The sequence below is a fragment of the Branchiostoma lanceolatum genome, chromosome 14 (genome assembly GCF_035083965.1).
Source record: "Branchiostoma lanceolatum isolate klBraLanc5 chromosome 14, klBraLanc5.hap2, whole genome shotgun sequence".
Taxonomy (NCBI): domain Eukaryota; kingdom Metazoa; phylum Chordata; class Leptocardii; order Amphioxiformes; family Branchiostomatidae; genus Branchiostoma; species Branchiostoma lanceolatum.
Genome location: NC_089735.1, coordinates 11,592,501 through 11,604,574, shown reverse-complemented (window position 1 = coordinate 11,604,574; position 12,074 = coordinate 11,592,501). Strand labels below are relative to the sequence as shown.

At 44.1% G+C, this 12,074-nt stretch overlaps 1 protein-coding gene across 2 annotated transcripts; it reads left to right on the top strand.

The window, feature by feature from the left end:
- LOC136448778 (zinc finger protein ZFP2-like) lies at positions 1-4,517 on the top strand. 2 transcript variants are annotated; one of them, XM_066448423.1, is made up of 2 exons: positions 1-112; positions 2,471-4,517. In XM_066448423.1, the coding sequence occupies exon 2, from the start codon at positions 2,531-2,533 to the stop codon at positions 4,406-4,408; it is 1,878 nt and encodes a 625-aa protein (XP_066304520.1). In that variant the 5' UTR covers positions 1-112; positions 2,471-2,530; the 3' UTR covers positions 4,409-4,517. The 2 variants fall into 2 exon arrangements, with proteins under 2 accessions (XP_066304520.1, XP_066304519.1); XM_066448422.1 differs by having other exon boundaries at positions 33-117.
- Positions 4,518-12,074: the final 7,557 nt, after the last annotated feature.

The following is a 12,074-nucleotide window of genomic DNA, read 5'->3' as shown; positions in this document are numbered from 1 at the left end:
CTTCCGGTTGTGTTCCCGGTGAGATAATTGGCCTTACTGAGAAATACCGGCGCTCAGGGACTGGCACAGTCATAACGTCCTGGGCGCACGGCGGGGCGACAGATGGATGGAGGTAAGGTAATGCTATATCTAATGTTTAACTTTAAGAAAAAGGTATAGCTAGAATAAACGCAGAGGAAATGCATGGGCGAGATGTGAATCAGTAATATAGGACGATCCCATTGTTTTACTTTTTAGAGAAATACTGCGTTACGGTTGAAATTCATAACAATATTTTCTTAAGCTTAAGTCTTATTTGTACATCGTATTTTGTAGAAAAAAAACAATAGATTTTTAAAACAGACAGCATTGTGATAAATAAATGTGCTGAGACTACATCTGATTTGGATTAGAGACCGCTGAGTCCCCGGCCACGCGGCAAATTCTTCTGGGACGCCTTCTGGGGTCCAGTCTATAATTTTTCTCTAACCCCACTGACCCCACAAATTTAGCCATCCCCTCAGCACCCAGCCCCTCAGTAAAAAAAAAGTTATTTCTTGGGTAGGAATACTTGTAAGGGGTAAGTTGGATGTTGTTGGCGGGCTGGAACGTAAAAGGTCCCGCCGGTTGTTGGGAGGGAGTCGGCCTGCGGGGTCGGACCCCCGGGGTACAATTATGTACAGTCAAACCTGTCCAAGAAGACCACTTGGTGCCGATAAAATCCGGTCTGTGCGGACAGGTGGTCACGATAGACAGGATGCCTAATGCTTATAAAATACAAATGGAAAAAATTATTTAAGGGACCACCAAAAAGTGTTCATATTGACCAGTTGTCCTTTGATATGTAGAGGTGGCCTTGTACAAAGTTGACTATATCTCGATCGAGTGAGCCATATTTGGGCCAAAGCCGACAATGCATGTATTCGTTATTTCAAAAATTACCTATAACAGTCAGTAGTACAAAAGCCAAGTTTGTTATTATTAACAAGGGCCTGAACAAAAATTACATTTGCAAGCCTTGAAATACTTGACAATACGATGTTCACTTGAATCACTTCGTAATAGAATCACTTAAAAAACCAAAGGTTTTCTTATATCTGAAATCCCAAATTCTTACTCTTTACTCATGATTAAGAGTGGAAGGAATGACTGTATGCGCACGTTGAACATACCGCCTTTCTGTGTATAAGCAAGGAGGTGGTATAACCCTCACCAAGCTTTTCGGAGCGTCATTTTGTAATTCAAGATATCAGCCATGTCTGTAGAGTATAATCTTAAGTTCCCTTGAGTCGAATTAAGGGAGATTGAATGAATGAACATCTTACTTGCTAGTCATATAGATCTAGACCGTTTCTGTCCCAAAGCAATTTTGTGCATACGATCAGACGGATAGACAAGGCTATGATATAACCGGCATTCCCGCCAACAATGGAAGCGTGACGTCACCTCCCCTGAACTCAGGGGCTCTTTCCAAGAAGCCGAGCGCCAAAAATGGCATGAAGGCAAACTAGTTGCGATTGGTTGACACAGTTTGTAACATAAACACCAACAGAGATCGGCTTCTTCTCGGAATACGTGGACCTGTTTCGGCATTTTCGTGACAGAATAAAATACGATTCCGACATAGAAGCACTGTGTCTCCATTACGTACGTTTTAGATTTACACCTTTCTGCAAGGGCATTGTATTCAATCGAGGAGGTTAAAATAGGAAGGAGCCTTCCTATTTTAACCTCCTTGATTCAATGTACCATCCTTGCAATTTGCGCTGTGTCGTAAACCACATGCTCTGTGCGTGTGTCAGCCGGCTTATGCTCTTAATGATCCTTGATAGATTAAGCGGAACAGCGTACCGTATATTATCACGTAATTTGTATGACTATATTGACTTACATCCTACGCCGGGTTAAATAACCTAGCTAGCCTCCTGTGTTATTTTCTGACCATGCCCTCTGGTGTTCCTTTCTTCTTTATTGGGCACTGAAAAGAAGCAGACCTACCTGCAAGGGGTTGGCGTAACGTGTAAGTGTGGACATATAACCGCACGCGAGCGATCAGAATAGTTAAGAGGCCATATGATATCACAAGACCGTGTATGTAGTGTATTAAAGTCTCTCTCTCTCTCTCTCTCTCTCTCTCTCTCTCTCTCTCTCTCTCTCTCTCTCTCTCTCTCTCTCTCTTCTCTCTCTTTCTTTCTCTCTCTCAATATACTGTAATCTCCAATACTCCAATATCATTTCTTTGCTCTCTCTCTAAGTACAAATACAATTGGACTAACATGTAATAACTATGTCCTTGGACACATAAACTGTTTGCATGACGTAAACTAAAGTTCTCCTTCTGTCCTTTGTTTCAGACTAAAGCTGGATATGAGAGCAAATTTGAGAGCAAATTTACCGAAGGGATTTTCTAAATAGCAAAACTCACCGCCTTTCTGTCAAAGTGAGTTGTTTCATGTAATAATTTGTTTATTCTTGCATCTTTCTTTTCCAGAGGAAGACCGTGTAAACAAACAGACTGCCATCAACAACAGCCGACAACACTCTGGACGCGATGGAAGCGGCAGGTGCACAGTCAAAGTTGCCGACAGATGCCGACGATTCTACGATGACGGCCGAGCCACCTACGGTAATTCCCGAACAGTGTTCGGCGGGGCCGGGGTCAGGGTCGGTCATCATTAAGTGCAAGAGTGACGCTATCACGTTACATCAGCCGAGCATTGGGTGCGAACCTGATGACCGAACCGATGTCCGCATCTCTCAGTTCAAAAGGGCGCTAAACCGGGAAATCACTGAGAACAATAATGTGGTATCAACATTACAAGCAGACATACCAAATGGAGTTCATACCCGCATCAAGCCGGACATACATTGCGTTGCAACGCATTTTAGTACCATCAACTTCAATAAGCAACACTTTAAGAAAGCACGTCTATTGCATCTAAACGTTGACATGCGAAGGGACGACGATGGCGAGAAATTGGGATCGCCCCAACCAAACTGTCAGCACTGCCCTCAATGTGTGTCACATATTCGGTATGATCTGAAGCGCCACCTAGCAACCCAAGAAAAAACAGCAAGTCAAACCCAGTCCCCCAGTACAGAGACTGACCCTGTAGTAGAGGGAGATACCGGCGTGAAGATACAGCTTCACCCAGACAGCACGAAAAACGGGGGAGGATTTCGAACTGATTTCCCCACAATGGCAAACGACGCGCAGACGACGTGCGTTGAAACGAATTCAGAAGTGGATAGCGACGTGCGAAGAGACGAGGAAAGTGAAGATCTAAGAGAGGAAGGCGCAGTGCAGAGGTTCGTTTGCGTATTGTGCAACTTCGCCACACACAACAAAACAGCGCTGCAGTTCCACATGAAGGCGCACGAGGGAGAACCCGGGCCGTTTAGATGTCGCCTCTGTGAATTTGTCGCCATGACTACTACTCACATGGGTGGACACTGGCGGCAGCATGTGAAGTCCGCGACATCCTTCAGGTGCGACAGGTGTGATTTCAAATCTAAGTCTCAGCGGCGTCTTGACGTGCACCTGCGGCGCCAGCACACGGAAGGACGGGCCAAGTGCTCCTTCTGTGCGTTTTCGGCTGACACCGAGCGCGGGTTGAACATCCACGTGCGCAGGAGACACTTGAATCCAGACCCAGACGACTTAGAGAGAGAGAGAAACGACGACATTACGAACCATCTTGAGAAACACGGCAAGGTTGGACTTCTACAGTGTCCGGTGTGCGACTACATCACGAAATGGAAGAAAAACTTGAGCAAACACCTCAGTGAGGTCCACAAGACGCACAACTTCGTGAATAAATGTCCTGACTGCGAACAGACGTTCCGAACGGTGTCGCTACTTCGTCTCCACGTCAGACGAAAACACACCGGTGAGAGACCCTTTAAATGCCCACACTGTGACTACGCCGCTCTTGTCTCGAGCCACCTTGAGCGGCACATCCTCAGACACACCGGGGACCGTCCATTCATGTGCGAGGAGTGCGGGTACATGGCGATGACTAAAGACCTTCTGACAAACCACCGCAGAACGCACTCGGGGGAGAAGCCGTACAGGTGTGAACTTTGCGGGTACGCCGCTAGTCGGCGCCACCACCTCCAAGGGCACATGGCGAAACACGCGCCCGTCAAGCCGGACAGGAGGTTCAAGTGCGAGTTTTGTGACTACGCGGCTGTGAGGAAGTTTCATCTCGTCAGACACGTGACGAGGCACACCGGAGAGAAGCCATTCAAGTGTAACATGTGTGAGTACTCCACCGTGGACAACTCACGGCTACAGACGCACATCCGGGCACACACCGGGGAAAAACCGTTCCGCTGTTCAAACTGTGACTTTGCTACAGCGAGGAAAGACCACCTGAAGCAGCACATGACGTCTCGGCATAAACAAACAAATATACAAAACAAATAGATAAACAGAGTTGAATGAACAGTATATATAGGAGGATGCACATAACTATGGGCACTGTATATGTAGTGGTAGTTTCCAAGTGCATTAATCATTATTTTACATCAAGGGAGTGATACAATGTATGTTGGGTTTTGGCTTGTCGGGCTGTTCGTCTGTCTGTTTGTGTTTCTATTGTTATCAACATGCAGGATACAGATCTAGAGTTGCCAGTTTTTGCCACACACCATATAAAGGGCTGCTATATATGCATGGGGAACTGGAAGGTTGAAAAGTAGTATGGAAAAGGGGGTGAAGTCTGCAATCTCTGAATTGCCTAGCTTGTTTGCCAATTAAAATGTACGTACGATGTATGATATTTGGTTCATTCCTTGTCTATACGTCTCAAAATAGAGGATGAAACAGTGAAATATTTTTTGGTGTTATGGAGTAAATCAGTATGTGTGTGTGTGTGTGTGTGTGTGTGTGTACTTTTGTGTGTGTGCGTATGTGTGTGTGTATGTTTGTGTGTTTGTGTGTGTATGTGTGTGTAGTGTATGTGCGTATGAGTGTATGTGTGTGTAGTGTATGTGCGTATGAGTGTATGTGTGTGTAGTGTATGTGCGTATGAGTGTATGTGTGTGTGCGCGCGCGCGCGTGTGTGTGTGTGTAAATGATTATACCCATGTACATGTAGGAGGCGCTTCGATGGGCGACCAAGGTGTTACATAGGCTTCTAGCTCAACGCTTAAAAGTAATTCTAAATGTACATGAAGACGCCTGGGTCTGTTTGGGAGGGTGTCCACTAGCCCCAAGCCTAACACCGTGCATATTTTCACATTTTTACAAGTCGAGAGGATATAGTCCGATATACCATATCAGAGCCCAATCTGCAGTACCACTCCCGGCCGGCGTGAGAAATGTGCTAAAGCAACCGTCAAACTAGACCATGTAACATTTGCCAGCAAATACATTATGGTTACCTTCACATGTTGTAAGCCTTACAAACTACTGCTCTGTTCATTCTTTAACTCAAACACATTGAATATATGGTGAGCAGCCCCCTCTAAAGCTTGTTGCTACATTATGTAATCAAACACCACGATGTTTACCAGTAACCATGGTGAGAGCCGTCTGGTTCAGGTCGTTGACCCTATCTGTGGGGAGAAGAAGACTAAGATGGTGTTGCTACATTATGTAATGGAACACCACGATGTTTACCAGTAACCATGGTGTCAGCCGTCTGGTTCAGGTCGTTGACCCTATTTGTGCGGAGAAGAGGAAGAAGAGGAAGAAGAGGAAGAGGAAACGAGCAAAAACAATATGGTTACCCTTCTGTGAAGGTAACCATAATTGCCGAATTTTGGTCTTGTCGGGAATAGTGAAATCGTGCAAGGCTCGTAAAGGGGTTTGACATTCTGACTCTTACTTGACTTTGTTTTCGAAAATGCGACCATGTGAAATCCATAATGACAATATTTAAGACATTTCATAAATAGACAATAAATAAACACAAATAGACAGACATACGCACAGACAGACACACCAAAACAATACCTCCATGGAGGTAAGAATTGCTGTTATCAGAAACCTGTACAGTCGTATTTTCGTCTCCAGTTTCCACAGAACTGCAGTAGTTCAGCCAGCATGTGTGGTTGTTATCGGAACAGCGCTGAAAGCCTGTAGTCTTATCTGTACATGACCTTACACCATCCCACGTCAGCGAGACAGAACCCTGCCGTATTCCTTGTCGACCTCTGCGCACTTTTACCGCGCGCTGTGCGCTTCGCCGAGCTGAACCTTCAATCCCAGACTTGCCCCGGGAGTTGTTGACCTTTCAGGCTAGATGTGTGGATACCGAACTTCTCTGTGATGGTGTGTCTCATCTCTTCTTGTGTCTTATTTCTGCCAGTAGTAGGGAGTTATGCGTAAAAAAAGCCTGTTTTACTGGGTTTTTAAAAATCATTTGTCTATATTCTATCTTGTCTAAATTCTATCTTGTCTGAATTCTATCTAGTCTCTACCAGACTAACCGCGCCGGCTATAGGGAGAACATTTGCCGGGGGACTTTGGCCATGGAGGGTAACATTTGAACCCTGTCTCCGTAAGTGACTCCCTTCATACAATTGACTCTATTTTGGCCAGTTTCTACTATTTTCCCAGCGACCCGCGGAGGCTGGTAGAGCCTAAATTCTATCTTGCTCTCTTCTATCTCAGGGGTGCCAAAGAATACATACGAATTTTACGGAATACATACGAATTTTACGGAATACATACGAATTTTACGGAATACATACGATCCATTACTAGAAACGTACGATCCGTACGGAATACATACGATCCATTACGCAGAAACATACGATCCGTACGAAATACATACGATCCATTACGCGGAATACATACGATCCTTACTAATTTGCTGGCCATCGCGCCAGCACCGAATCTAGCTTTGTCTGGTCCTCCTAGTTGGTCTAAGCCTACATCAGTCTTAATTTAGTGCAGCTTGAGATTTTTAGAGTTTATCCGGATGGGATACGCCATTATTAAGCTCTTATAAGCCAAGATATCGTAAGAAGAACTGGTTATCCCGAGTCCGCCGTATTGAATTTGCCGCCGATGTCACGTGATCAGGACATTTCTACAAATTAGTACGGATCGTGTGTATTCCGCGTAATGGATCGTATGTATTCCGTACGGATCGTATGTTTCTGCGTACTGGATCGTATGTATTCCGTACGGATCGTATTTTTCTAGTAATGGATCGTATGTATTCCGTAAAATTCGTATGTATTCCGTAAAATTCGTATGTATTCTTTGGCACCCCTGTATCTACACCAAGTGGACCCTGGCATAAAATCATCGTGCCTCTGAGTCTTGTTGGCATATCCTCCGGTAGAATTATACAGAGAAAAAGTAGCACCATCTATTTGCCAACCAACATCAGACATGTACACAGTGTATATAGAGAAGGAACGATTTATGATGGAGCGGCTGGAGTGATCTAATCTACAAGCAGTGGCCTTCAAACCCATGCGGAAGATTTAGAGTCCACAGAAAGCCCTTCTTCACGCTCGTAGCGAGGGCGAGCACCATTTTATCTCAATAGGATCACCTCTCCGCCGAGACAGCGCGGCAGACCGCTTCGCTATCAGTCCTGACCTCGCCTGCGCCTGATACCCTCTCTCCACGGAGGCGGCGACTGTTGAGCGTCAATTGAGCGACCAAAGCTCTCATAGTTCCATTATACTATGTATCGAGTAAAGCCCCTGTCACACTTGTATGTATATACAAGCCCGCGTGAGTTGCGTATTAGCATGTTTTTGGTCTAGGTTAAGTTTACAGCCGAAGAAGTAATTTCTTTGGTTTGATAACTAGACTGCTCAACGGTGGGTCAACGTAGCGAACAACTTCCTCCCCGCAAAATTACTTTAACAAAAAAATGTTACTTCGGAACTCATGCGCACTTTAATATACGCACAAGTGTGACAGGGCCCTAATAATGGTAGATTTGTTCACTAGTATACGTAGTTCGTAGTTGTTTATATTCAATGTCCTTTGCCATAAATTGTATCTGATACAATCGCTATGCAATAAACTTTAATTTGACGTTGACTTTTTCAAACGAATTTCATTGACAAAGGAGTGCATTTTGTAAAATTTGGTTGTTTTAATTTGCTGTCTTTAAGCCATACTTACATCGGAGCTCATATTCAACGTATTAAGTCATGGGTCATGCTATGAAATTCGATGATGATGACATGAATGTACGCCTTGGAAAGCTCGGGAAATATGAACAGTTAAGAGCTGTTCATTGAATGATACATTTATGTTCTTTTATGGTTTTGTAAACGCGATTGACTAATCAGACTTTGTGTTGATAATCATTAACGCATATATTTGATATAAACTACGCACAAAAAGTTCGGAAACTTAACTTTGGTCGATCATATTTCCGTTATTTTTTTACCGATTTCAATGTATTACATATCATTTAAAAGCTTTTTTGATTTCTTTTCCAATGATACCAAACTTATTGTGATTGCAAGTTCATGAAACGAGCATCAGGCCGGCTAAAGTGAGTGGGTCGAAGAAATAAATTGCCCAGATTACCTTACTATAGTCAAACATGCTATTCCGTACATATTCTTCTGTTGATATTGACTTCTGTACGAGGATATTGTGAAAAATCAACAAGAATAAAAAAGACATATTCATGAAAGCTAAATTCTTTATCAAAACCAACAATCTGTATCTTAGTAACGGGTGGCCCAGCCACGCGCTGTCACTACAGTACGGCACCTCTTCCTCATACTCGTCACCAGTCGCGCAATGCGATGCTGTTGGATAGCGTCCCATTCCTCCACCAGCAGTCGTCCTAGGTCAGCTAGCGTTGTTCTCTCGGTCACTCTTGCACGGACAGCTCGCCCAAGCTGATCCAATAGATGTTCGATTGGGTCCAGGTCCGGGCTCTCTACACCTGCATGCTGGAGATGGTCTGCGATTATCCCTCCCCGGTGTGGGCGGGCGTTATCATCTTGCAGCAAGGCAGTCGGCCCCATGTTATGAAGGAAAGGGATGGCCACCGGATCAAGTACTGTGTCACGATATCTTTCTGCATTGAGGGTTCCTGGTACAATGACAAGTCTTGTCTTTCCCCTGGAGGTAATGCCTCCCCCATACCATGACGCTGCCACCACCAAATGCTGTGGTGTAAACAATTGGATCTTCGATGTGCTAAAACTAACCTTGGATGTCCTGTGTGCTAGAAATAACCTTGGATGGTCTGTGTTCTAAAAATAATCTTAGAACCTGAGGAAACCATATATTGAATCATCATCCGCGCCCATACCAATAGGATGTCACAGCGCCCGTATGACACCAATAGGGAATTTTGGGCACTTTTTCTCTGTGACCCACTCATGTTATTAGTCCTGGTACTTGTTCCGTGGGTTTTCAATCACAATAAGTTTGTTATCATAGAAAAGGGAATCACACAAGCTTTATAATGATATATGAGGCATCAAAATTGGTGAAAAAACAACGGAGATATGATCAACCAAAGTTAAGTTTCCGAACTTTTTGTGCGTAGTTTAGTAACAATTAATGAAATTTGGACATTGTCTGAGATGCCATTTCAAACATGACTGATATTGGCACCACTATGTATGTTGAACAACAACACGCAAGAAATGGTAAATTTTGAAAGTTCTAATTAACTGTGAAAAAAGTCATGGGTCATACGAAACCAATGACGATCGCTCAACAGTCGCACAGCGGTCTCCATATCCCGTGTAAAGGCCTCACTGACACAGGATCCAATCTACTCCGTCAGACACGATAACGAGAAGGCCTGTGTGACGCCGTGTATTGACCAGGTTGCCCGAGTCAAGTCGGTCCGTTCTTTTCGAGCGTACGCTGGTAAATGGGAAGACGTGTAGGCAGGGGTAGATATAATGGGGGGAGACGTCGCTTATCGTACAAGGCAGGCCTTTTCCTTCTATCACATCCAGTTCACACTTTTACAGATGGGAATTTGCTGTAGACAATTTGTACGGATGAGAATTTGCTGTAATTTTTCACCTTACTGCTGATTTGTAGGATCACCGTAACCGGGCAGCGATAACGTACAGTATTTATTTATCTATTTATTGTCAAATGCGACAGTACATTACACCGACTCTCAAAGCAGCGTAGCTGATATTGGAGAGTCGACATGTATGGACAGCTAGCCAGCGACGATGGTCTCCACCCGACAACATTTTGTACTAACACTGCTTTGGAACAGGCATTACTAAACCAAAACTGACTGCACGTTATTTCGTTCTACCACCATCCAATGACCAATAGACATGGAACAGCCTATAACGTGTCGGAGATGAAGATTAGCGATTTCATCTTGAGCACAAACCTGCGTGAGAAGCTTTAGTCCTCAATACATCTGTAATCATAGCTCGTTTTCAGCCACTCTCTCTCATATTTCGTGCAGCCTCTAGTCGCAGTCAACTACGTACACGCGATTTCGCTTCTTCCCTTCTGTCCGGTACATCCTCTCAATTGAATTTTTGATATAGCCGTCAGTAGATGTATATCTTGAAAGAGGTCATAGTCATAGAAATCCGCGACGCAAATTACACGTTTCTAGCTTTTAAAGCGATTTGGTAGAGCTGCGTTATATCTCGTTTAAGATAGCTAATTGTGCTGAAAGGATTTCTGTGGAATTCTGGTAGCTTAGCCAGTTCTACTCTGACGTGACAACACATCATAATGACGGGATAAACGCCTATCCAGGATTTCGGCTCTCCGATTTCTCACTGAAACCTGTGTGTGGTGCGTGTTTCCAGTTGGCACGCGATAACAAGAGGTTTGCCATTTGTTTTAACACCAGTGTATTGACGATCCAACTACATAGAAGTGTGGCTATCAAATGAGACACCAAAGAACTATCTACCGTAAACTTTGCAGCAGCGAAAGAAGCGCAATTCTTAAAAAAAATATTTGTCTAGTATTCAAGGATCCACACCACTATAGCTATAACGGCAGTACATTATGTTTTTTTCTGAGTCCGGGACTCCACTCTACTTCCACGTAATTGTCAAATGTTTGATACTGTTCATGCTTACGTTTTAATGTAAGCATAAACAATATCACACAATATCACTTAAAAGTGCGCAGGTAGATTTTCGTGGGTTATTTGATGCAGCAGATTTGCTTTTGTTGTGTTTGGTCCGTCATGTTTTATTTTCGGATCATAATTGTGTAGAGGTGAGGATTTTTATGGACACATATATTGCTTCTTCCTTATCCCATGAATCTATCTGTTAGGGAGAGACTGCAATCTGGCAGAATCAGCGATTATGCCGGCAGAGTTCGCGATCTGAGTCCCTTCGGGATCTCAACTGATGATTGCATTGACAGACATCCTGATCGCGATCTCTGTCGACAGATACTCCGATCGCGATCTCGTGTGATAAGAATCGCCGATTCCGCCAGATCACAATCTCTAAAAAATACGCCATTGCAGTTCCAGTGACGCATACCAGGGGGCCCAAAATTAACTTGACCTTTGTTCTCCCAACACCTACCCACATACATGTACCAAATATCATTACAATCCATCTTGACGTTCTTCAGTTATGCTGACTTTAAGCATCCGGACGCACAAACATACATGCACGCAAACACACAAGCAAGCACACGCAAAACAATATCTCCATGAAAAAGTCTTTTTTCACGGAGATAACTAGCAACATACATATGAGTAAGACAACAGGTTACAATATTCGCTGCAGCGTTCCGGACGTTGTGAGGAATGTGTGAAAGGTGCTGGGTGAGTTATTGGGATGAGCTGTGGAAGTGGAAAGACAGGCAATGGATCGTGTAATTGAGGTACGGGAAAGGGACCACAGTCAGTTGAACACTGCTTAATAAAGACGCCGTAACAGCGCCAGATGTGCTGTTATTTCCGGTTTCTCGTGGAAGACATAATTTTTTTGCAAATGACGCATTGAGAATTTGAGAGGGGAGGAGGTGTGTGTGTGTGTGTGTGTGTGTGTGTGTGTGTGTATGTGTGTGTGTGTAAGTATGTGTGAAGATTGGGAATGGAAAAGAAGACAGCTGAAAAACAGGGAAAGATGGACCTGAAGGAAGGCTGTGAGAAGTAAAGGGGGTTTTGGGAGGGAAAGAATACAGG

Excerpts from the sequence above, each read along its gene's own strand:
- LOC136448778 (XM_066448423.1), top strand. The coding sequence starts at position 2,531 with ATGGAAGCGGCAGGTGCACAGTCAAAGTTGCCGACAGATGCCGACGAT.